At 42.3% G+C, this 27,853-nt stretch overlaps 1 protein-coding gene across 1 annotated transcript in view; it reads right to left on the bottom strand.

The window, feature by feature from the left end:
- Positions 1-27,853, bottom strand: part of LOC137030786 (polyamine-modulated factor 1-binding protein 1) — a 216,858-nt gene that overhangs the window by 78,160 nt on the left and 110,845 nt on the right. Inside the window, exons 5-7 of the mRNA XM_067401220.1 lie at positions 14,763-14,891; positions 13,327-13,416; positions 3,327-3,383 (exon numbers count right to left, since the gene is read on the bottom strand). Coding sequence (XP_067257321.1) covers positions 3,327-3,383; positions 13,327-13,416; positions 14,763-14,891 — 276 coding nt within the window. The remainder of the gene's footprint in view (positions 1-3,326; positions 3,384-13,326; positions 13,417-14,762; positions 14,892-27,853) is intronic.

Below are 27,853 nucleotides of genomic sequence, written 5' to 3'. Positions count from 1 at the left end.
TAAGACAGCTGAGACCATATAGAGCATGTACATCACAGCTTCAGCTACAAATACACAGAATCCTCAGTAAGATCGTTCTATATCATTTACATAAATCTTTTAATGAATGTTGCATCACTACGTGACTGACGTCCACACACACATGAAAGCGAGTTAGTCTAGAAGTGACCTTGTCCATCAGCTCTCAAACACATCTAGAATCTTTAATGAGTTTTTGCAGACATCGTCTCAAAGAGCCGTATGTTTTTTATGAACCGGCGGCCTCCTGCGGGGAGGGATCAGGGCATGAAAGTCTATGCGAACGAAATGAGCGTAAGTAAGTGTAAAAATATACTGTGGCGGGCACCTCAGCGGACCCCTCTATTAATCAAGCTGTCTGTGCACTGTTTGGAAAGTAATCTTGTCCGAGGAACAAGAAAAGCACAGCAGTAAGTGTTGGTTGGTCACACTTGAAGCAGCTGGTTTACTAAGGTCCCAAAGCGCATGGAGGCCAAACCGTAAAAACAAGAGCGGCTGAGCGCTCGCCCTCAGGTTACCCTCCTCACACTTATACTGGTCCAGCCTACCTAAAGCCAAAAGTATGCTTCCCTTGTCCTTGTCTCAGCATGATGTACTTTTCACCATCGGCACTGATGAACACTATCCATATGCAGTCCAATTTTTGTGTCTGTATGGACTTGGAAAACAGCACACCTGTGCAAGTAACTGAGCACTTGAAAAGAAAGGTCTATTAGATGGACCAAATGCGTCCATCTGCGCTCAAGGTCAGTGATCAAAGGTCAAGGTCAAAGGCTTGTGCGCTCACAACTGTGCACGAGACGGAGCGGAAGGTGGAAAGAAAATCCTTCCTGGGTCTTAACACTTCCTCTGTGTACTTCACCATATATATATATATATATATATATATATATATATATATATATATATATATATATATATATATATATATATATATATTATATATATATATATTAGGGCTGTCGATTTAAAGGTACAATATGTAAAAAATTTTCAGTAAAATATCCAAAAACCACTAGGCTAGTGTTATATATTTTGTCCAGCTGATTACTAACAATTTCTCTAATGTTTTCAACTACTTGTAAATCATGAGAAAATTCCCATTCTAAACAGTGACACGGGGCAGTGCAGTCGCCTGTCAATGACGTCAGTTACCTTTGTTACCGCCTTTACTGACGTAGAAACCACATGACAACAGTGCCGTGGACAAATGCGGAAGTAGAGTCTAGCGTCCAGCAAACCACTAGCTTGCTTCAAGCAGTTCCTTATTTACTTCTTGCACGTTTTATGGTGGATTGTGTTAATTATTTATGGAACATAATTACTGTTTACCATCTGCCGCTGGTTCTGTCGACAAGGAAAGCTCCTGTAAACTCATGACCGGAAAAGCGGAAGCGGCGCCGACGACTGTGTCATAATAAAAGTCCCACTGCTCGTGAGGCGTGTGTTGATCAATCGCTCCAGCTCCTCGTTCAGCTCCCACAACACTCAGTCCTGCTCTGCTTCATACTACAGTAACGTTAATAATCACATCCACGAACATGAGTTCTTCCAGACTCCAATCCCTATTCTTTTGCACCGTCCGTTGAGATGGAGACCACATGTCCCAAGATTCCGCTCTAAAACTTGGCGTCATCAAACTATGCCTCTGTTTTGAATAGGCTTCTAGCGACCTCTCTAGCGGAAAAAAACATCACAAATTGTACCTTTAATGCATTTATTAGATTAATTAGTTACGGTGAAAAATAATGCGTTAAAATTATTAACGAAATTAATGCACCTGCCCCGCCCGACCTCCGTAGGTCATCTGACATTTCATACAGTTGATTGATGACGAATAGGAAGCAGGGCAACAACTGTGCGTGGCGGAGCCTATAGAATGCAGTTAGAATGATCCTAAAATTCAAGATATCTGGTCAAAAATGCCCCTGTATGAGTTGTCGTCTTATATTTATGCCATATGATACAGTTAAGCAATCTACACCATTAACGAGCGCAATATCACACAAGTACTGTTTTTGTCAAATGTGTGCAAATGTGATATTGATTTTATACAACAGTTCAATAAATCAGAAGTTAATATTGTGTTATATTTTAGACATAGACATATGTCTGCTTTTGCTCAATTTTGCCAATGAAAATATTAAAGCCAGAGCAGAACGGTTGTGCGTCTCCGAGCAGCACACAGCGGTGTTTCCTTTCTGAATGAATCCGCGTTTTGAGCGAATCGATCGGGTGAATCAATGATTCAATGGCCCATTGATAATGAGCTCCATTTACTTCATTCCTGAATGAATCAGCCCTTTGAATGAATCGAATGAATGAATGACTCAATGACTCACTCATTAAAACATTTACCACCACCTACTGGCAGTTTTAGATTCTTTTTTAGAGGATCATTTCATAAAAAAAAAATGAATAAATAAATAAATAATCACATTTCCATATTAATAATAATAATTTAAAAAACAATCAAACAAACAAAAAAAGCATTAAATTGATAGTTTACTCAAAAATGAAAATTCCATCATCATTTACTCACCCTCATGTTGATTCAAATAAAATATTTTTTTCTAAAGCTACTTTTTGTAATGTCTCTGATCTTTTGGGGGTAATTTCTCTGCCAAATTTGTTGTGCAATTAAATTGCGATTAATTAGATTAATTAATCGCCACATCGTGTCTTTGTTACAGTGTAATCATTTGGTTTGGTTTACTGTTATAAATTTATAATAACTACATGTAACGTTACATGAACACTGGAATATGAAGTGTTACAAATTATTTTTACTTATATCACAATAGTATAATTACACTAATATTTTCATTTATACTTACATAATTATTATATATAGTATAAGTATACATTAAAATATATAGTTTCCTTGATATTTTAGGAAGGGGGTTCCTCATTCATCATTATGTTTGGGTTAAGGGTCATCAACAAGTTTGAAAACCTCTGGACTAGTTAACTTAGAAAGTATGTCTTTTGCACGTCAGTTTTTTCAGAGTAGCTTTTCAATAGTGGCCTGTTGAGCGTGACTGGCGTCAACTGTACCTCCTGATGCTGAGATCTGGCCTCTGCAGCACATTAATATTAGATCTTATTTTAGGGCCAGTCATAATATTAGATGTTGTTTTGAGCAGAGCCATCACTGGCGATTGTGTAGGCGAGCGAGTGGGGTCTCGGTGTTAAAAACACGTGCTGTTGCAGCTCTAATTCAAATTATGGCAAGGTTATGACTGGCACTTAACTGCGGTGAGGAAGACATTGCTTAGAAGCTAATAGGCAGTGGATTGTTCAGAGACCTTGTCCTTGAGTTGATCTTCTCTCAGTCGTTCCAGCTCCTCGGCCTTTACACAATCCTGCATCAAGAGAGAGGGAGAGATGAAGAGAACGGAGAGGTGCTGAGGGATGAATGCATAAGAACAACAGGAAAAGAAAGTCAAGAAATGCACAGTCCTTCAGAGTGCGTCCTAGAGAAGATGATCTATCTGATCTCTACTGCATAGGTAAACTACAGGAGAATGTAACAATGGTTTTTTGTTGTATTGCGTGCAGCGATTGATATCCTCTATCGTTCTTTTGTAGGGAAAACACACGCAAGGTCTCATGCAAGGTGTGAGTGTTAAACAAGTGATGAAACAATCAATTCACATTTAATGTCTGGCTTTTTTAAAAATACAACTTAGAAGTGCATATCTTGTGTTTTGATGATTACTTTAGCAGATAACGTCTCGGTTACGTATGTAACCCTCGTTCCCTGAAGGAGGGAACGGAGACGTACGTCAGTAGTGACCGACGAATTGGGATATCGCTTAGAGAGCCCTATCATCTTCGTGTAAACTAAAACAAGCCAATGGAATTGGCGTGCGATATTTGCATAATGCGCACCGCCCCCGACAGGTGTATATAAATAGGAAGCAGATGCAATCGCACTCTGTTTTTCGCTGAGGAGACAACTGGTGTCCGCACTACAGCGAGGGTACAGAAACTGTGGCGACGGGACGTACGTCTCCGTTCCCTCCTTCAGGGAACGAGGGTTACATACGTAACCGAGACGTTCCCTTTCAGTCGGTCACGTTCGACGTACGTCAGTAGTGACCGACGAATTGGGATCCCAACTAAAGCGCCACAGTTACGAAACCCCTTCCAGTGCCCAGCGCAAGCTCAGCCGCCCATAGCACCGGCTGGCGGTGAAGGGGGCGAGCTTACACCGAGAGAGTCTACTGCTGTCTAACCACTACCCACTAAGTAAACTAGACACACTGGGGAAGCGAACCCGTAAGGGACGCTGCGGAAACCACTACCTACCCAATGGGGGAGGAGTTTACGTGGGAATGCACATATGGACTGGCCCGGAGGGGTAGTACGCATATGGAGTCCCTGGGATGGCTCCACCTGGTTAGGGGGAGACTCATCTGACAGGTGACAGCAGAGCTGGCTCTGCTAAGGGAAAGACACGGACTCGGCCCGTAGGGAGTTTTAAACCGTGGAAAATACACATATGGGACCGCTCACGTAGAGGGGTCACGACATATGGGCCCCAGCCAACAGACAGCGTCAGCGACGGATGTAGGCCTGGCATCAGACACTCCGCAATGTCCGAGCCGAAGGGGGAGGCGGAGGAACTCGACAGGGTTCGCCAAGCGGGGAACGCGACTGGAGTGAAAGTATGCACGTATCCGGCCAGAGGCGGGAATGGCATTGCAAGCCGACACTTAGAGTGGGTACAACACGTCTACCGACTAGTGGATGCGAGTACACGCGAGGATACCGGCTCTACACGTAGGCTATAAAACCTAGCGAACGTGTTAGGTGTCGCCCAGCCCGCAGCTCTACAGATATCTGTCAGCGAGGCGCCATGAGCCAGCGCCCAGGAAGAGGCCACCCCTCTGGTGGAGTGGGCTCTCAACCCGAGCGGGCAAGGCACGCCCTGGGATTCGTACGCCAAGGCGATGGCATCCACTATCCAGTGGGCCATCCTCTGCTTGGAGACAGCCTTTCCCTTCTGCTGGCCTCCGTAACAGATGAAGAGCTGATCTGAGGTCCTAAAGCTTCGCGTTCTGTCCACGTAAACGCGCAGAGCGCGGACGGGACAGAGCAAAGCTAGGGCTGGGTCTGCCTCCTCCGAGGGCAGCGCTTGCAGGTTCACTACCTGATCTCTGAAGGGAGTGGTAGGAACCTTGGGCACGTATCCAGGCCGGGGTCTCAGGATGACGTGAGAAGCACCGGGCCCGAATTCTAGGCACGTTTCGTCGACCGAAAATGCATGCAGATCCCCTACCCTCTTCAGGGAAGCCAATGCAACCAGAAGAACCGTCTTAAGAGACATTAGTTTCAGGTCGACTGATTGCAAAGGTTCGAAGGGATGACCCCGGAGAGCTGTGAGAACCAGGGTCAAATCCCAAGAGGGTACGGAGGAAGGGCGAGGAGGATTCAGTCTCCTGGCCCCCCTCAGGAATCTGACGATCAGATCGTGTTTCCCCAGGGACTTACCCTCAACTGCATGGTGATGTGCGGCAATGGCGGCAACATACACCTTGAGGGTGGAGGGAGACAGCCTTCGCTCCAACCCATCTTGCAGAAAGGAAAGCACGGATCCGACCGAACATGATCGGGGGTCCTCTCGGCGAGAGGCGCACCATTCGACGAACAGGTTCCACTTCAGCGCGTAGAGATTCCTAGTAGAAGGAGCTCTAGCGGAAGTGATGGTGTCTACGACCGCTTGCGGGAGATCACTCAGAACCTCCGCATCCCGTCCAGGGACCACACGTGGAGGTTCCACAGATCGGGAGGCGGGTGCCACAGGGTGCCCCGTCTCTGAGTCAGGGTGTCCTTCCTCAGAGGAATCGGCCAGGGAGGTGCTGTCACGAGGAGAATGAGGTCTGAGAATCAGGTCCGAGTGGGCCAGTACGGAGCCACTAACAGAACCTGCTCCCCGTCCTCCCTGACCTTGCACATGAATAGTGCGAGAAGGCTCACTGGGGGAAGCGCATGTTTGCGCAGACCCGGGGGCCAGCTGTGTGCCAGGGCATCCGTGCCGAGCGTGCCGCCGGTCAGGGAATAAAACCACTGGCGGAGGGCAGTTTCCGGGGAGGCAAACAGGACTACCTGGGCCTCGCCGAACCGCTGCCAAATCAGCTGGACCGCCTGGGGGTGGAGCCGCCACTCGCCCGCAAGTAGATGCTGCCGTGACAGCTCGTCGGCTGCACGGTTGAGCACACCTGAGACACGAGTGGCCCGAAGGGACCTCAGATCCTTCTGACTCCACAACAAGAGATGGCGGGCGAGTTGCAACATGCGACGGAAGCGTAGACCACCTTGACGGTAGGTGTACGCAACGGCCGCAATGCTTAGTGAGCGGACTAGAACGTGCTTGCCTGACAACAGCTCCTTGAAGCGGGCCAGCGCAAGACGAACCGCTAGCAACTCGAGGCAATTGGTATGCCAATGCAGCTGAGGCCCCGTCCAAAGACCTGTCACTGCATGCCCGTTGTACGTGGCCCCCCATCCCGTGGCAGAGACATCTGTGGAGACCACAGCGTGCCTGGACACTCGTTTGAGGGGTACTCCGGCCCACAGAAACGAAGGGTCCAACCACCGGATAAGGGTGCGACGGCAGCTCGGTGTCACGGGGACACGGAGCGTGCCGCACTGCCACGCCCATCTCGGGACCCGGCCGCGGAGCCAGTGTTGAAGCGGTCTCATATGAAGCAATCCGAGCGGCGTTACCGCGGCTGCAGATGCCATATGCCCCAGGAGCCTCTGAAAATCTTTCAGTGGAGCCGCTGTCCTGCACTTGAGCGAGCTCAGGCAGTTCAACACCGACTGGACGCGCACCTCGGTGAGACGCGCAGTCCGTGCGACCGAGTCTAGCTCGAGACCGAAACAAGAGATCCTCTACCCGGGGGCGAGTTTGCTCTTGTCCCAGTTGACCTGAAGACCCAACCGGTTGGGAGCTACAACCATGTCGGGTAGGACTTTGTACTGACATGCCCGACCCTCGAACGCAGACCAACCTAGGAAGGGTCTGCGTCGAGGCAGAATCGAGACATGAAAGTATGCGTCCTTCAGGTCTATTGCTGCAAACCAATCCTGGGGACGGTCCAGGATTGGCCGTAGCCCACCGCCCTCTTATGGTACAATGAAGTAGGGGCTGTGAAACCCCGACTTCATATCGGCTGGAGGGACCGGCTTGATTGTACCCTTCGCCAGGAGGACAGCAATCTCCACCCGGAGAACAGGAGCACTGTCCAACGACACCGGAGTGAAGTGGACAGCCCTGAAGACCGGGGGACGCCGGGCGAACTGAATCGCATAGCCGAGTCTGATAGTACGAATGAGCCAACTGGACAGGCTGGGGAGCGTGCTCCATGCTTCCAGACACTGAGCCAGCAGGACCAAAGGCACCACAGACGCACCGGGGGTGGGGCAGCAAGGCAGAGAGGGACCCGACCCGGACAGCTTGGGGGCGGCCCGGAGTGGGGTCAGACTCTGCGAGGCAGCAGTGTGCATGGGAGACGGCGCACGGGACGCGGTCTGCACCATCACACTGCCACCTGCTGGCGAATGGGGAGGGAGCTGACAGCAGCGAGGCGGAGCCTGGCACACTGGCAGACACCCCCTGTTGTGACCTGGAGTTTGAGGAAACTGCTCCTTTTGTGGCAAAGTGGGTACCGCTGGACTCCGGAGAGCCAGCGGCGGTAGATGGACAGCCGCCACAAAATCCCCCGCGGCCCTCCTCCGGGGGTGGGAGAGCAGATGGAATACTCTCCCAAAGGGCAGGAACCTTCCGCTCCAGGTCGCCCGTCTCAGGGCCGAGTTTTCCCCGACCGCTTGCCACCTGGCTGGCAGAGACGGGCTGGGCACCACGTCCGCGCCCGGCACCCTGCTGTTTGGCTGGTGTAGGCTGCTGCTTTGCCAACTTAGCAGGGGCGGAGGAAGACGCAGGCGGGCGCCCTCGGCGACGAGCGGGCTGAGGCTGAGCCACGGGCGGCTGGGTGGAGGCAGCAGCGGACCGCCGTGGCATGACATGTCTGATAGCCTCAGCCTGCTTCTGTGCAGCGGAGGACTGTTGGGCACAGCTCTCCACCGCGTCGCCGAAAAGGCCGACCGGAGACACGGGGGAATCCAGGAACCGATGTTTGTCGGTCTCCCTCATGTCTGCCAAGGTCAGCCAGAGGTGGCGTTGCTGGGCTACCAGAGTAGACATCGCCTGGCCAACAGAACGCGCTGTCACTTTCGTTGCCCGGAGGGCAAGGTCAGTGGCAGCGCGCAGCTCCCCAAGCAGCTGTTGGTCAGGACCTTCCTGGGGCATCTGCGACAGCGCTTTTGCCTGATAGACCTGCAAAAGGGCCACCGCGTGCAGGGCAGAGGCAGCCTGCCCACAGGCACTGTAAGCTTTCTCAGTCAGACCGGCTGAGAATTCACAGGCCTGGGACGGGAGACGCGGCTCACCGCACCAGCCAGCGGCCGTTGGACACAACTGCGTCGCAACAGACCGCTCGACTGGCGGGATCTTCGCGTACCCCCTGGCTAGCCCGCCGTCCAGGGAGGTGAAGGCGGACGAGGGACCAGGCCCTGTACGAGCCCCAAGCGGAGCTTGCCAAGACCTGGTCACCTCATCGTGTACTTCCGGGAAGAAAGGCATTGGGGGGGGGACGCTGGATTTGACCAGCGTGACCCCCCGCCAAGTACCAATCGTCCAACCGAGATGGGCCGGGACAGGGTGGAGGGTTCCACTCAAGCCCGACGCACAAGGCGGCCCGGGAGAGCACAGCCGTAAGCTCGGGATCCGACTCGGGCAACGCTACCGTCCCGGGCGGCAGCGCGTCCGAATCCTCCCCCGAGGACTCAGGCTCACCTTCCGATGCAGCGATCGACATCTGATCCGCCGCCGGCACACCAAAGGTAACGGCTGGACAGTCCGTAGAGGGCCCAGCGGAAACCAACGGTGGCACGATGGGTTGCGGTGCTGATGAGGCGGCAGGGGCCCGAGGAGCGTTTCCGCTCGGCGGGGAAGCCCTGACCGTAATCCTCCGGTCACCCTTCCTATACAGCGCCGTACCGTCATTCCGGTTCCCGGGGCCGGAAAAAACGGTCGTACGCGGCATAGGAGAGGGGACCCCCGCTTCCTGAGACTTCAGGAAGGAGAGTCTCGACCTCAGCATCGCGATAGTCATGTTCCCGCAATGGGAACATGAACCATCCACAAAAGCTGCTTCAGCGTGCAGAATGCCCAAACACGAGATGCAACGATTGTGCCCATCAGCAGGGACCAGGGAACGACCGCACCCATTAACGCACAGACGAAATGACATACTGTCAGGGTTCGTCTGTAAAGCTCTTTTAGAAGGGGAAGTCAACTCACTCGTGCTGAAGCACCCAGGGAGCGACGCGATGTGTCAGGTACACCACTCCCTGACACACCGAGGAACCGGCCCAAATCGCTGCCTCACACACACTCTTTTTTGTGTTGCTGTGAAAACAGCAGTTTAGAGCTTATAGCTCGGCTCCTCAGACACTCGCGACCTCGCTGCACGTGCCCTCTTCACCAGCACCAAAGCTCGCTGCAGATCCTCTTCTGAGGCAGTGTTTTAGTAAGAAAAACACACGAAGAAAGGAGTCTTCTAAATAGGACACCAGTGAATGGCTCCGAAGCGAAAGACAGAGTGCGATTGCATCTGCTTCCTATTTATATACACCTGTCGGGGGCGGTGCGCATTATGCAAATATCGCACGCCAATTCCATTGGCTTGTTTTAGTTTACACGAAGATGATAGGGCTCTCTAAGCGATATCCCAATTCGTCGGTCACTACTGACGTACGTCGAACGTGACCGACTGAAAGGGAACTAAGGATACAACATGAAAACTAAGATACACAATGAAGCAATAAAATGTAACAAAATGAAAGGCCATCATTATAGGTTATACAACAAACTGAACTAAAACAAAACACAACATACTAGAAAGGTAATGTTACCAGGAGATGACTAACTGTTAACCATAGCAGACAGGCTGAAAACAAAATAGAAAACAAGCATTGAAACACACAATTTTAATTTGTTTTAGTAAAAAATACTAATCATTCATTTTGTCAATTAATTAGGTTTAGGTAAAGATGTATCAGCTAATAATTAATCAGATAATTGATTATAATTCTTTAATGTATTATGCATTCTTAACAAAAATACATTTGTTGTGGTTGTACAGTTATGGTCAGAATTATTGTCACCATTGGTTAATATGATCAAAGATGACTGTAAAAATAAATCTGAATCTTTAATTCATAAAATTAGCAAAAATCTAACCTTTCATTGAAGGAAAAGAGTTGAAAGTGGGGGGAAACTCACATTATGAAATAAATGTTTTTTTCTCCAAAACACGTTGGCCACAATTATTGGCACCCCTTTTATTCAAAACTTTTTGCAACCTCCATTTCCCAAGATAACAGCTCTGAGTCTTCACCTATAATGCCTGATGAGTTTGGAGAACACCTGAGGAGAGATCAGAGATCATTCCTTCATGCAGAATCTCTCCAGATCCTTCAGATTCCCAGCTCCATGTTGGTGCTTCTTCTCTTCAGTTCACTCCACTCATTTTCTTTACGGTTGAGAGGTCAGGGGACTGGGATGGTCATGGCAGAAGCTTCATTTTGTGCTCAGTGACACATTTTTTTGTGTTGGTTTTGATGTTTGTTTTGGATCATTGTCCTGATGGAAGATCCAACCACAGCCCATTATTGGATTTCTAGCAGAAGCGGTCAGGTTTTGATTTTTTATCTGTTGGTATTTGATAGAATCCATGATACCATGTATCTGAACAAGATGTCCAGGACCTCCAGCAGAAAAATAGGCCCACAACAGATGGGCAGAACTATATTTAACCGTGGGCATGGGATACTTTTTATCCATGTGTGCAGCAACAAAACCCATCTAATTGGTTTGCTGCCAAAAAGCTTGTTTTTTAGTTTCATCTGACCATAGAAGCCGGTCCCGTTTGAAGTTTCAGTCTTGTCTGACAACTGAATATACTGGAGATTGTTTTTGGATGAGAGCAGAGGATTTTTCTTGAAATCCTCCTAAACAACTTTTGGTGATATACAGCTATGGAAAAAATTAAGAGACCACTTAACATTGATTTCTGAACTTGGAGTGGTCTCTTAATTTTTTCCATAGCTGTAGGTGCTTTTTGATATTTGTTTAGGCTTTCTGAGACTCAAGACTCAACTAATCTCTGCAGTTCTCCAGCTGTGATCCTTGAAGAATCTTTGGCCACTCCTCACCACGCATTAGAAAGATTTAGACACGCGTCCTCTTCAAGGCAGATTTGTAACATTTTAGTTGATTGGAACTTCTTAATTATTGCCCTGATAGTGGAAATGGGGATTTTCAATGCCATTTTCTTACAGCAACTTTCTATTTTGTGAAGCTCAACAATCTTTTGCTGCACATCAGAACTATATTCTTTGGTTTTACTCATTGTGATGAATGATTAAGGAAATTTGGCCTCTGTGTTTCCTCATGTTTATTCACCTGTGGAACAGGAAGTCATAGTTGGACAATTTCATGTTCATGATCACCCTGGTGTGGTAAAAAATGTAATTATGAATGGGAATATACTTCAGTTAAATTTTACTCGTAAAACATTCTAGGGGTGCCAGTAATTGTGGCCAACATGTTTTGGAGAAAAACGTTTATTTCATAATGTGAGTTTCCCCCCACTTTCAACTGTTTTCCTTCAATGAAAGGTTAGAATTTTGTGATTTTTTTAATGAAAGATCAAAAGAATAAACAATGCAGATTTATTTTTACAGTCATCTTTGATCATATTTACCAAGGGTGCCAATAATTCTGACCACAACTGTAAATGTAAAATCTGTTTTTTTGGGGGGATAACACTTTAGTATAGGGAACACATATTCACTATTAACTATTACTTTTGCCTGAATAAACTCCTAATTTACTGCTTATTAATAGTTAGTAAGGTAGTTGTTAAGTTTAGGTATTGGTAGGATTAAGAATGTAGAATAAGGTCATGTAGAATAAGGCATTAATATGTGCTTAATAAGTACTAATAAATAGCCAATATACTAGTAATATGCATGCTAATAAACAACTAGTTAAAAGAGCCTAAAATAAAGTTTTACCTTTACCTTGTTGTCAATATTCCAATTTACAAATGTAAATTGTCCCTACAGTTACATCTGTGTCTGCAGAATATGGTATAAAGTAGAATAATTCTAATTAATTAATAATAATAATAGATAAATAAATGGTTATTATATAAATAAAACGATATAAATATAAATACAAATGGATCAAATTAAATCTTAACTCTATAAATAATAAACGATGCATTACATCATTGTGCAAAGGATCATAATCAAATTAAATATTTACATCTCATTTACATCATTACTAAATTTGATCTTTCCGTTCAATATAATTTGACTATGAGAGAAAGACAACTTCAGACCTGAGATAGTCTTCTTTGGATTCTAGACGTTACTGAAAGCAAATGGAGAGTGAAAGCTCTCAACAGGTGCTTGAAATGACATTGCTTTCCTGTGCTCAGAATACCTGTAGCATAGAAACAGTCAATCTTCAGCCTGAAGGTCAAACTGTGAAATCAGACAACAAAGTATGATCCCTGAGCCTCCTCTCAACCAGTGTATTGACAATACCAATGCAACCAATGCAAGCAGCAGATGTTCAGAGCTCAGGAGAGCTGAAGAAGAAAACGCAACTAATAAAGCGACGTGTCAATGTGTCAAACTGTTCTATTTTATCTCAACGTGCACAACACGCTGAGCTTTGAGCACTATCAAGGGTACGAGGGCGCAGCAAGAGTCTCGAGTCGAATAAGGACGTGTCAAGGATTTCAGAATCCCTGAGCCTCTTCTCAACCAGTGTATTGACAATACCAATGCAACCAAGCAGCAGATGTTCAGAACTCAGGAGAGCTGAGGAAGAAAACGCAAATAATAAAGTGACGTGTCAATGTGGCAAACTGTTCTATTTTATCTCAATGTGCACAACACGCTGAGCTTTGAGCACTATCAAGGGTACGAGGGCACAGCAAGAGCCTTGAGTCGAATAAGGACGTGTCAAGGATTTCAGAATCCCAGCAGGCACAACCTTCTGGGACCCTTTTACTGTGAAACTGACATAAAAAATACAAAAAAAGAAAGAAGTATGTACTGCAAGTGCACGGTGACCGGAGGTACATCCTTACGTTTTCGCACGGAATGCGTAAAAGTTCACGTGAGCGCACAGGAGGCTATTAAGAAGGGTTTGCTGACCTCTCTCTCCTTTTCAAGCAGTGCCAGCGTCTTGTCAACCTCTCTTTGGAGTTCATCAATCTGCAGCACTTTTAGCCGATGCTCCTCTTCCTACACACACACACACACACACGAACAAAGGCAACTGAAGGTGAGACGCACAGGGAGGAAAGACTTCGTTAAAAGTGTCAAGTGGATGCCTTTGCATAATGCATATCACACCTTTGAGATGATCCATTAGCAGGTTGTGGTGTGGGAGCTGCTAAATAAGCTGACTTGACTCCATATAAAAGACACAATATCCTCCTTTCCTTTCTTCACGAGTGGACAGTGGATGAACAATCAAAGCCCGGTGGATTTAGATTAGCCCTAGTCATGAGGGGACCTTTAACCCCCGCCCCCCATCCGTTCCTTCTACCCAGACATTGATTTATAATTTTAATATCTCTAATTTCCACCACAGCGGCGCTTTCCAAATGTCATTTTCCAATTTGTGTCAAACCGCGTGACCATTTTTCTTAATACGGCTTATGACAATCTCAGCGGCAGGGCGGATATGCAATTCAGATGGAGTATCGTACAGGCACGGACGCAGCTGCCGTGGCCTGTTTGTGTGTTTATCATTATCAACGGCTCTACGTTTTGGGAGGGGGTCGCAGACTAAGAAGCAGCCTGTTTACGACGGAGGAAAAATTAGGTTTGCTAGGCAAAACGGCTGCAGGGGAAGAAAATAATATTCTGCCGTAAATCTGGTAATTACGTCTACCGTAATAAGAGTTACGATGGCGGTAATGATAATCTATTAAAATATGCATCAACATTAAGAGCTGGGAATGGAATGTGGGATGTTCTCATGGTCGTTATATGAATATTTATGATAATTAAAACAAGGCCTGCCCCTTTTGAGCAGCATGAACCCTTTTCACTGACTTTTATGATGACGCGTTTCCACGGTTTTTAACATTGTAAATCTAGCAACATTTTTTGTATATTTTCATTTTTTAAAAATGTACATTTATTACTCTATAATTTGTGTTTCCTTATCTTGGCATTAAAGGGGACCTATAATGCCCCTTTTCACAAGATGTAAAATAAGTCTCTGGTGTCCCCAGAATGTGTCTGTGAAGTTTCAGCTCAAAATACCCCGCAGATCATTTATTATAGCTTGTCAAATTTGCCCCTATTTGGGTGTGAGCAAAAACAAGCCATTTTTGTGTGTGTCCCTTTAAATGAAAATGAGCTTTCCAGAAGAGGGCGGAGCTTTAACTGTTGCTCAACAACAACAAAGCTGGAGAATCTCATGCAGCAAATGGGAATACAAAAATGATATTTTTTGTAGTTTCCCTTCACCACAATAGAAGTTCACCCAACTATGACAACTTATTAACGACTATAATAGTTGTGAAAAGGATCGATTGTATCTCAGGCTAATGGGAAGAAAGATTTGGTGGCAGTACCCTGATGGTGGCGCTGTGGAGCTCCTTTCTGATGCTGTTGAGCTGCTCCTGAAGGGCAGATCTTTCTTTCCTCCACTCCTTCTCTCTTGCTGTCAGCTCCTCTCGTGCCCTCTGGAGCCCACATGATTCCTGTAGTTAGACACACAAACACATTATGGGTCACACAGATGTTTTAGTGCACAAAAAATAGATGACACCTCGTTTTGATCAAATGCACACCTCATGGCAGTGCTCCACATACAGTAAAGACCCTCAGTAGCGCAGTTCACTTCTACTGACCTCTACCTTCAGCCTTCATGGGGCTATTGACCCACGCTGAGCGACGCTCTTGCTTCTCGGTCAAAAAAAAAGTAAAAAATAAAAGGAACAAGTTGTCGGAAATGAAATTTCAATTCATCCAGTCCCTTTATACACTGGTGCAAGAGCTGGCGAGGAGAGCAGGGGGATCAATAGTGTTTAGACAGCAGAGCAGATTTTCTAAGAGCCGAATCAATAGGAAGGAGAGAGGGAAAAATACCTCGGCTTTTCTTTGGGTGTTGCAGTAAATACGAACAAATCAGTGGCCTTAGGCTAAATGGATTGACCAGCCGTTTCCGACTCCTGTGCTGTAAATAAAGATCTATTGGGAAAGCTCTGCTCGGGTCCCTGAGAGGGGGGAGAGACGGCCACCGTGCCGAAGCTGTCTCACCCACACCTGCACTTAACCTGGTTGAACGTGCTGAACTGACACAGAAAGGAACGTGACATCACCATATTCCTCTGGCCAAATATTATATTAATCATGCGCTGTGGTGATTCGAACAAAACACGTATTGTGTGTTTCTTTAACTTTTGCCACTTTGATTAAAACTAACACGCCAAATGGACTGATCACATTAAAATGGACTCGAAAGCATTTGATCATGCCGTCAACATTTATTCTTGCTATTTTTCAATGGCCTTGACCTTATGTATAGTTCTTCCCTACATAATTACAATGTAGTGTCAATTTGAAAATGAATAAATAAACAAATGTTATTAAATAAAATAAACAAAAAAAAAAAAAAATTTTAAATGTCATTTCCAACAGTCATTTCCTTACCAGGATGCCATTAAACACAACACATAAGAAACTAAATTAAATAAATAAAGATTATTTTATTAATAAAATAAAATAAAATAAAATAAAATAAAATAAAATAAAATAAAATAAAATAAAATAAAATCCTGTGCATATATGTCCACTTTTGGGCAGTGTTAGTGGGGAGTTAGTTAGTTATTGAAAGTGTGAAAAAAACAGTGGGCACAGTTAAAAACACCCTACTGCAACCAGTGTTACATCACTAATGAAAATCCAATTCAAACTGGTTCATTAATCTAATATCAGCATAAGAATATTAGTGAAAAGTTGAACAAATGTTCATACATTTCAGAATGTTTTTCATTCAAATCGATTCATCTCATAATATTTATTTCCAGCTCTAAATTAGATTCCGAATCCTAGAATTTCAGTGTGGTATCAGACTTTTGGTTCCCACTGTACATTTATTTAAAATTTCCACACAGTGCCTCTGAATGATAGTTCTCTCTCCATTTACAGCTGTTGCCGTGAGGAGAGGAACCTTAATGAAGAGGTTGAACTTGGCCACCTCTGTGACTTTGGTCTAATTACTGACGAACACCACGGGCTAGCGAAGGCAAACTGTGCAGAAGTGCATGATATATGAGCGTGCTCCGCACTCCTCAGCCAAAACAAAAACATATCACAAAAGCCAAAGCAATAAAAGTACCGTCTCGCTCCGAAAGAAAACATTAATCAATAAAACGGAGAGAAATGTTGAAATAAAAGTATGAACTGTGCTATTGACCCTCCCAGCAGGACTGAGGATGGACTCACTGACTTGCCCATGTTTGGTCAGGTTACATGGATTAAGATGAGGTCGTCTTAAGTGTCATGATCAGACTATTCCACAAAGAGAATGAGTGAGAATGTCTGAAACATAAAATGAGTGTTACATGGCTTAAGACGAGGCCTTCTTCTACAGTGTCATGATCAGTCCATTTCACAAAGAGAATGAGAGAGAATGTCTGAAACATGAAAACAAAACAAAAAATAAAAACATGTTTGTTCACTGTTGGGTACGGAGCCCCTAAAGGGACCTTTGCAAAAAGAAAAAAATATACAAACTTTCGTCTGCACACAAGATACTTTTTGTGTGCTCACGAGAAAACATTGCATGCACATAAATTAACAGAGATTAATAGGGATCTTTTTGCTCAAAATTTGGCCCTAATTTGGTTAGGGCAGTACCTCTAATATCAAGAGCCTTATGTCTGCTTTAAAGCATCCTTTGTGGCGGCAGAAAAACTGCGCTGTGAAATGGGTTGATGGTGCAATACGGCTATGTGCACTGTCCTATTTGCCAAGTTCAAAGGTCCATACAATAAAAAGTGCTCAAAATTTGGCTTCCATTAGAACAATACTTCTAATTTTGAGGCCTTTTGTCCGTTTAACGAATTTAACTCTGTGCCTGCCGAGAAAACGTGCTGTGAAATGGGCTGATGGCACAATACAGCTGTGTACATTGTTCTATCTACCAAGTTCAAGGGTCCTTAAGCAATACTGGTACAGTAAAAAGTGCTGAAAATTTGTGTCTCATTAGAGCAGTACTTCTAATTTTGTGGCCTTTTGCCCGCTTTAACGAATTTAACTCGGTGGCGTCTGAGAGACCGCACTGTGCAATGGGCTGATGGCACAATACGGCTATGTGCACTGTCCTATTTGCCAAGTTCAAGGGTCCGTATACAGTAAAAAGTGCTCAAAATTTGGCTCTCATTAGAGCAGTACTTCTAATTTCAAGGTCTTATGTCCAGTTTAACTAATTTAACTCTGTGGCGGCCAAGAAAACGCAACGCGAAATGGGCTGATGGCGCAATGCGGCTGTGTACGCTGTCCTATTTGTTAACTTCAAGGGTCTGTACAGTAAAAAGTGCTAAAAATGTGTCTCTCATTAGAGCAGTACTTCTAATTTCAAGGCCTTATGTCCGCTTTAACTCATTTAACTCTGTGGCGGCCAAGAAAACGCACTGCGAAATGCTGCTGACGCAGTGGCTCAGTGTGCATTGTCCTACAGTGTAAGTTCAAAGGTTCATAAACAAAGACTGGCACAATAAAAAGTGCTCAAAATTTGGATTCCGTTAGAGGAGTTTGTCTAGTATGACTTTGAATCCAGCTACTTAGGCCCCGTCCACACGGAGACGCGTTTTTGTGAAAGGTGTTTTCGAAAGGTGAAACAACTATTTTTTGAAACCAGGTTCCAAAGTGGATAAATCTGACAACGCCGTCTTTGCATTTTTGTGTCGACAGCCAATCCGTATATATTTTCTGAAACGATGATGTCATCACCACACGTGTCGACCCTAGTCAGACGCCGCTAACAGCACAAAACGGCACCAACAAAAAATGTTGATGCTTATGTCCGTGCTGCAGAAGCTACTGAGCCAAAATAAAGTGTTATTTCTAAGCTTTACTATAGTTTGTAAACAGCGTGCAAGGTTTATGCGCATGATCCAAGTCTTATTCGCTGCTTTAAGTGTATCAGTGTGGCAGGATTACAGTGCCACATAATGGTCTGGCATGTGGACTACATCGTTTCAGTGGTTTCGTGTGGTTCATAAAGTCCTCTGCATCTATGGCGCTGCTTGCAATATGCTCTGTTTTGAATGAAGAAATTCAGTATTTTTTTTTTTCGCCACCTGTAAGGATGCATTAAATCTGACAAGGGGGCTTAATAAAGGGTGTACTGATTTTTAAGCACATTTTACTGTACCAATATTTTTTCATTGGCCGATGGGACAACATCATACTGCCCTAACGCAATCCAGATTTTCCAAATTCCACTTTTTGTCTGCACCAATCCCTTTTTTTTATGAAAAATTCAACTTTCCCAGCTGTAATGTATGCAGAAATGCAAAGAAAAAAAAAAACTGTTAATGAATAGAATATAGAAAAAGGCTGTGCTTATAAACAGGTCTTTTTTGACTTTGTGAAGAGTCATTTGGTTTAGGATGCGTTTGCATATTCACTGCTGATATATTCTGCTGCAAAGGTCACTGTAGATTGGGCTGTGACTGCAGCTGCTGGAGGAGCAGAGGGACATCACAGTTCAGCTAAATGTCCTCTCAAGAACATTACCTTAATGATACCATTCCTCACACCCTAGCAGAGGGAGAGAGAAAGAAATGAGTCAAAAAGGACACTCTTTGACCCAGATTCCTTGATTGGAGAGAGGTGTTAAATAGTACCCTTTCAAAGTCTGGCTTAACAAACAAGGAAAGTTTAACTTTTTTTGTAAAAAAAAATGACAGTTGAACTAAAACTCATTTGGAAAACAACATCCAATGTTCACTGCCTCAACTCATGCGGGTACATGTTCAAGATATATATTAGTTGACTTCATTGCTAAATCAAACACTACTATTAGCTCTTGCTAAATATTACAAGGCTCACTGGAATATTTAATTCTGATTCGTCCATCATGGAATTCTGTGGTTTCATATTTTTTGATTGTACAGTATATTTAACGCTGCTCATGGCAACCAGTTTCCTACATTCTGTAGTTGTGGCTGTGGTCTCTTTATTGCCACATATTAAACTAATTTCTTCAATCAATATTACATGTCCATTTATTTATTTTGCATAAAAATTATTCAGTTAAACGGTCACTGTCGCAAAATAAACCTTAAAAGGATGATAGGAGGCCTCTCTGCTTGACGTTGATCTCTCTGTCAGGGTTTATTCTGTGATATTTACCAGCTGATGGTACATTATTTCTTACAAAATAAACTGTTAATAATAAAAAAAAACTGTTAATAAAATTTAAATAAATAAATTGTAATAAATTTATAATAAATTGTGTAACTTTCCTACATCATTTGTGCTACGGACATTAATAATTTTCAGGGTTATTATCGCTAAAACTAAAATATTAAAAAACATTTTCATTACTTGAAATAAAATAAACCTTAACTGAAATACAATTTGTCTCTCATTTTTATTTAGTTTAAATTGAAGTACTAAAACAACTAAAACTAAATAAACAAAATGTAATACAAATATATAGACATATTAATACTAATACAAATGATAAGAAACAACATTATAATACTATTATGTAAACTATTATGGTATTTATGAATATCTAGCTTTTTATTTTTTGTTTTCATTTTAGTGTAAGTTTTTAAAGTAATTTTGTTATGTGCTTTCATTTGCTTAATTGTTATTAGTTTTTTATATTTCTATTTAGCTTTAAATGATTTTATTTATTTCAACATATACATTTATTTCAGTTTATTTAAATGTTTTTGTTAATTTAAGTTAAGCAATTTTCTTTCTTTTTTTTTTTTTTTTTTTTTTTTTTTTTATAGTTTTAGGCCCGATTTCATAGACAGGACTTAGTCACTGATTAGGCCCATTTAAGTAGCTTTTATAAACGTACCCTAGAAAAAAAAAACATTACTGGTGTGCATCTTAAGACAAAACAATAGCACTGACATATTTAAAGATATTTCAGTGAAAGTTACTTTCATTTAAAACAGCTCAAACATGCATTTTAGTCTGGGACTAGCTTAGGCCTTGTCTGTGAAACTGTGGGTTAGTTAACAATAACAAACCTGTTTTGAAGTCTAGCTTAGTCAATATTGCATGATCTTTTCTATAATAAAAAAAAAAAAAAAAAAAAAAGTGTAAATAACATGCTTTGTGCTGTTTGCTTTGGTAAGCGTCTTCTGAAACACCCTGTGCGCTTTATTGTCGCTTTTGGTTGGATAAAATCATAAAAGGTAATGTTATGTAAATGCATGACAGATTTGTATGGTCTATCAGACACTTTTGAAATACAGAAACACATTGGAGACAGTGATTTCATCCAAACAGTCCTCACTGTGAGGTCCGTCTGCAGATGTTTCCATGGGTCTGGACAGTAGCTTGTGTCCAGAGGCATTGCGGTACATGCAGCCGCCCCGGGCCATTCTCTAAGTGCTCTTTACTTTGAAAACACAGGTGGTCTCCGGGGGCCAGGATGAGTGGGTCTCTCGGCCCCACACAACAGTTTGAATAATAAATCCATACATCATAAGGACACGTCAGAGCTTGATTCACGGCGGTAAAGCACTGAGGTATTAGCTTTAATAACACAGGCTGGAGTCAGGCACTTGCTCTTTCCTGACAAATACGGGCAAATCAATTAATTCCACTGACATTCCCCCCGAAAGCACACAATATAAATTCCACGAGGCTGCAACTTTTGTGTTTTTGTTTTAGGAAGAAGGGGAGAATGTGTGAGCCATTTCTTACTTTTATGTCCTAATTTATGAAATATTCCACTGGCTAGCACATTTGTTTTTCTTGAGAACGTTCTCTTAAAAGGTTACAGGAGAGCAGGAGAAAGACAAGTAGCTCTAGCTGAATCTCTCTGTTATCAGAAAGCATAAGGTGCTCTATTCTCTTGCTGTTGATATTCTGCACATAATGATGGATAGAAGCATCAGCCTGGCCTATCAATCCCTGGAGACTTATGCAGCACTGCTTCAAGGGTAAAACATACCTCAGACTCTGAGCGCTAGTGCTAATAGCTGTAGTAGGGAATCAGGGGAGTCTGCCTGAAAATACTGAGAGATGACAATAACAGTGACAGGAGTACAGAAATCACTAGAATTTTTTATTGGAGATTTTTGCCTTTATTGTGATGGGATAGTATAGAGTGGACAGGAAGCAAGGTGGGAGAGAGAGGGGGGATGGGATCGGGAAAGGTCCACGAGCTGGGACTCGAAGCGCAATGGCATTATATGTCGGCGTGCTGCCCACAAGGCTATCGGCGCCACCTAAACTCAATGTTTTGACGTCATTAGCTCAGGTCATACACTACCGTTCAAAAGATTTGGGTCTTTTTGAAAGAAGCCCCTATGCTTATCAAGGCTGCATTTATTTGATCATAAATACAATAAAATAATACTAATATTGTGACATATTTTTACAATTTAAAAGAAATGTTTAATATTTTAATATGTGTCAAAATGTAATTTATTCCTGTGATCAAAGCTGAATTTTCAGCATCATTACTCCAGTCTTCAGTGTCACATGATCCTTCAGAAATCATTCATATATGCTAATTTGCTACACAAGAGGCATTTATTATTATTATCAATGTTGAAAACAATCATGCTGCTTAATATTTTTGTGGAAACTATGATTTTTTTTCAGGATTCTTTGACGAATAGAAAGTTCAAAAGAACACAGATTATTTGAAAAAGAAATCTTGGTTTATAATACTTTACAACAAATTTATTAACATTTTTTAACATTAGTTAACATGAACAAACAATGAAAATATTCTAACGCGCCTTTGTTATTGGACCTGAGCTAGCATGAACTTACAAAGAACAGTTGTAGTTAAATAAACTAAGATTAATGTAATGTGTAACTTAAGATTAATAAATACTGTAACAATATATTGCTCACTGTTAAAGTTAGATAACATTACATTAACTAATGGGATCTTATTGTAACCTGCTATTGAACATTGTTAATGTATTTACTGTGACTTTTGTTCAATTTAATGCATCCTTGCTGAATAAAAGTATCAATTTCTTTCAAAAAAATAAAAATAAATAAATAAATAAATAAATAAATAAAATGAATATATTGTTTTGAACAGTAGTGTAAGCTTAAAGGGAAAGTTCACCCAAAAAGGAAAATAACCCATGATTTACTCACCCTCAAGATATTCTAGGTGTATTTGACTATCTTCTTTCAGACGAACACAAAAAAATATCCTGGCTCTTCCAAGCTTTATAATGGCAGTGAATGGATTCGACTTGTGTTGGAAGTCTGCCGGAACTTGTTATTTTAGTTTTTTTTTTTTTGTTATTTTAAAGTTTTAAATATGGATATTTTTATTACAAAAACCCATCGCTTCACTTTAGAATGCCTTTATTAACCCCCTGGAGTCGTAGAGACTACTTTTATGATGGATGGATGCACTTTTTTGGACTTGAAATTCGTGAGCACAATTCAGCACCATTGTAAAGCTTGGAATAGCCAGGATATTTTATAATAAAACTACAATTGTGTTCGTCTAAAAGAAGAAAGTCTAGGATAACTTTCATTATTGGGTGAACTATCCCTTTAAGGTGATGGAGTTTGCTTACTGGTTTGTTGGTCTAAGGTAAAAGATACAATATTATTATTAAAATGAACATAATTTAGTTATTATGGAAAGTACCTTGTTCCTTTGCTTTTATGTTTGATATTTTTCTCTCACTGTCAGCTGACTGAGACTCGGAGATGAGAATGAAGTTGTAGACTCTGCAACAAACATCATACCTACATGTATTGCTCGTTGTTAGTTACTGCATTAACTAATATTAACTAATGGGATGTTATTATAAGGAGTTACTCCATTTCACTCAAGTCTGTTTGCAACTCACACTCTTTAGTAAATAGTCTGAATCATTATCATTTCCTTCATTGTAATCACTGTAGGCCAGATTGTGATGTTAACCTTTCCAGTATGGCAATGCTGTTGATCTAGCTCAGGGGTGGCGAACTCCGGTCCTGGAGAGCCACAGTCCTGCAGAGTTTAGCTCCAACCCTGATAAAATCTCACTTCCCTGTAGCTTCCTAGTAACCCTTCAGACTTTGATTAGCTTGTTCAGGTGTGTTTGATTAGGGTTGAAGCAAAACTCTGCAGGACTGTGGCTCTCCAGGACCGAGGTTCGCCACCCCTGATCTAGCTGAATGCGGTCTCTTCTGTTCAGCTGGTCAGTCATCTACACCAGTCACCATAAATGTTCAGCTTGGACCACCATGTAAAACCATTAACCATCAGCATTTGTTTTCCAGCATCGTCTCCCTTTGAATTTTGCCTCTCTATCCACTGTCCACTAATGCACAGTTCATAAATATTGTCTTATCATTCTTATCATCATCATCATTTTTTTCCCAACACTCTAAGCGACAGGGAAATTCTGAGGCAATTACTGAAGTGACAAGTGAAATGGGAACAAGAAGCACTAGAAAGAGAGGGTTGCCATGGAAACCATGCAAGGGGATCAGATTACATGCGCAGTGGTCAGGTGAACCTCCAGCCTTACTGCATACAGCGGCCTGGCAGCACACGACAGACCAAAGGGCACTTAACCTCAATCACTGCTTACAATCGTCAGCCAATCAGGCTGAATGTAATTGCTATTTTTGTCCAAAGGTCAGATGGTTGTGTGCATCTGGGGCTGTGAAACACACAGTACACTTTCCACCTAAAGCAAGGGACAAAACTGATGGCATTTGCAAGGCAGTAAAACCATATTATCTTGCACTCTGTCTGCATATACGTAAAATATATATTTTAGGGCTGACGATTTAACGCGTTAACTTAATCAATTAGTTATAGGAAAAAAATATGTGTTCAAATTATTAACTGCCACACAATAGCACAAAATAATGTCCGGAATAGCATGAGTGCAAATGTGATATTGATTTTATACAACAGTTCAATAAATAAGAAGTTAATATTGTGTTATATTTTAGACACAATATTGTCTGCTAACAAAAATGTTACCTATAAAGCGAGAGCAGAACTGTTGTGCATCTCCGAGCAACACACAGTGGTGTTTTCTTTCTGAATGAATCCACATTTTGAGTGAATCAATCAGGTGAACCAATGATTCAATGGCCCATTCATAAAGAGAGCCATTTACTTAATTCCTGAATGAATCAGCCGTTTGAGCAAATCGAATGAACGAATGACTCAATAGGCCCTATTTTGACGATCTAAGCATGTCAGAATCCACTTTTGCTAGTTTACCAATGGAAAAAAATAGTTAATGTTTGTTTATGTTCTGCTGCGCATTCCTGTGTGTGTAACATGCAGAGTGTACGTGCGATGTGCACCTGCCTATAGGCGCATATTACTAACATGCCCTTTAAATAAAAAAATAAAAAATACTGCGCCATTGACTTTAGACAAGGTTTTTGTTGGTCATTGGTGCAATCATTTTCAGTTCAATCATTTTCATTTTCAAAAATAGCAACACGCCAACAATGCGCCTGAACACACTTTGTTTTCAGACCAGCACGCTCATGAGCGAACAGATGGGCGTGAGTGCATTTGCTATTTAAACAACGTGGACGCTGGACATGAAAATGATAACTGCGCTGGGCTGAAACTAGCAAAAAACACTTGCGTCACACCTGGTGTCGCATTTCGGAGAGTGTATGATGGGGCCTAATGACTTACTAATTTAGACATTTACTACCACCTACTGGCAGTTTTAGTTTCTTATTTAGAGTATACAGTAATTTAATTAAAAATTATTTCATATTTCCATATTAATAAAAAAAAAACATTAAAGGTAATAATTAATGATAATGTGATAATAAAATGATCATAGTAATGATAATAATAAAATGATAATTCTGTCATCATTTACTCATGACCATTGAAGCCTAAAAGATTATGTGTTATAAATGATATGTAGAATCAAATATTTATTTATTTATTTTATTTTTTAAATTTTTTTCTAAAGCAAATTTTTTGTAATGTTTATTTGACGCTTTTGTCATTTAACACAATAATGACTTTAAATTATCTTTTGGGGGTAATTTCTCAGCCAAATTTGATGTGCGATTAATTTGCGATTAATTCGATTAATTAATCACCAAATTGTGTAATTAATTAGATACAATTTTTAATTGCTTGACAGCCCTAATATACTGTGTGTTTGTGTGTGTGTATATATATATTTTGGTGTTTCCAGATTTGATTCCAATTCACATTCTCACACTCTCAATTATGTTCATTTTGTCAAAGCTGGCTATGCTGCATGTTTCTGATTTACTAAAAAGAACCAGGTCATAGGAGTCATTTGTTTGTGAAATGGACTACACCGAATAACTCAAAAAAAAATAAATAAAATAAAATAAAATATAAATATTTTTACCTAGCCCTATCATTCTTGTCTGTCGCACTAGCGGTACTGGACAAGTTACCTGCCAAATTATAAAACATAGGGTTAAGGGTACGTTCAAATCTTCAACCCTGAGAATGCGCAACAGTAGTGATGCTTGATTTAGCAAATCTTGAAGTTTGATGGTCGGATGTCTCTTTTACCCAGCAGAGAGGAAAATCTTCCTATTTACATTATCTACACATTTACATGCTTCATTCAAGCCCTGATGTTATTTAATCAAGATTTAATTTCATTTCATCTAGAGCAATCTACATTTAATCAAGCACAGCTAAATGTGAGACGCATGTGCTAATCAGGCAGAAGAGCGAGCCGTTAGAGTTCAGGCTTTCATTAGCACCGCTATTAACACGTCACCTCTGAGTGTTTTGCAAACATCTTTAAACCTGCGCGATTGTCTGTTCACCCTGAAACGTTTGTATACGTGCAAGCGGCGTGCATTTCAATAAGACACCTTGAAAATGCTCGTGTCTCGTTTACAAGCCTCCTGTTTTTATTCTGTTTCATTTTAAAAACCTGTTCTGACTAGAATGTGTGACAAACACCTTAAAGGTGACAGCAAAGACATTAAACCCCCAGGACGAGCGTCTCCGCGCCACTGGCAAATTACCGCTGATTAGCATTGATTTGAAAACAAAAACCACAGCGTGACACAAATCAAAAGTGCAGTCAATGTTGATGCATAAGTGAAATGGCAAATCTCAAAATAGCTCAATAAATACGTCGGAAAGTTACGAACGAGAAAGACGGAGGGCGAGAGAGGGAAAAAAATCAGAGTGAAGCAATTACAGATCTAATCAGAGCTTTCTGCATGAAGGTACGGCTCTCCTATCTCCCTCCCATTTGCATCATAACACAGCGTGCAATATTAATTTCCGAGTTTACTGCTTATTGGAAGTGCAAAGTATGAAAAGCCATTAAGGCTGCAAATGGGAAAGCAATTTGCTGTCACACGGATTCGGCTCTATTCGGCTCTTGTTAACCATTTGGAATTAGAGTCATTTGGCGAGAGGCATTCTACAGCAGTCCACTAAAATAAGTAATTATGCTTGCCTTCTCTCTCCCTCCATCTCCCCGCCTCTCGCTCTTTCATTTGCGCGGGCGAGGAAAGCGGGATGGGTGGATGAGGTTGAAGGGCGTTAGGGGTGAGTAAGTGGATGCAGAGGCAATTAAAGTTGGTAGCTATCTGTTTGGCTAATGCAGGCGCACACACATTGTATAACGCTCGTACGCTGCCTGAGGGCCAGGAGGAAAGAGGGAGAACAGATGCTGGGCAGCCATCTCCTTTTACTGCCAATGTAACTCTTAATCCAATCTCTCGCGCTAGAGAGTGGCGCGCCTCATTTCAACCCACTGTGTTTCACGCGCCAAATCACGACTGTGTGTTCTTACTGCGAAGCGTCTTGAAAATCACTCGTAATGATTCACACTGGGACTTGGAGAACCTCTTCAGCTACAAATGCTTTTCGTCTTACAAACATCTCATCAAGAGTCAAGCTTTCCCCGCTGAAAAGATCAGCTTAGACGGCATGAATTTTAGCGACTGTTATTTCACCAAGTAGGATGTGATCAACATCTTTTGTTGGTCCAAGAGCAACATTCATGTACAAGAAAAATAGACCTAACCAATAAATAACCCTATTATTCATTTAAATCCCACAGAAAACTCAGCAATGACTAAGCAACCATATAGTGACGTCCTGGCAACTACCGGCAACAAAGTATAGGAATCGTAAGTTGGTATGAAACGGAAGGGGTGATAGTTTTCTCTTCCTTATTGTGACGTATGTCTGAGTGAAACAGCTTCTCGAACAAGAAAAAAAAAATGTAGGATGGGACATGATTTTGTCAGACTGGATTGTTGGATAAAATATATTCCATAAAATGAAGATTTATCCATTTTGATTTCGTGTTGACTTTAACGATTACTCTTAGTAATTCAAGTTCCTTAATTATCCCATTAATGATTCTTTTCAATGTGAGGAAGAAGAACAAAAAAAAAGACAAAATTTAGGGTTGCTTCATTTGGGGGGATATTTAATTGCTATTTCCCTGATAGAAACTGTGAGTTTGTGTGCTTGTTTGCA

This window comes from Chanodichthys erythropterus, chromosome 11 (assembly GCF_024489055.1).
Source record: "Chanodichthys erythropterus isolate Z2021 chromosome 11, ASM2448905v1, whole genome shotgun sequence".
Classification (NCBI taxonomy): domain Eukaryota; kingdom Metazoa; phylum Chordata; class Actinopteri; order Cypriniformes; family Xenocyprididae; genus Chanodichthys; species Chanodichthys erythropterus.
Note: the sequence above shows the minus strand (reverse complement) of the source record. Positions and strands in the feature narration are given on the sequence as shown.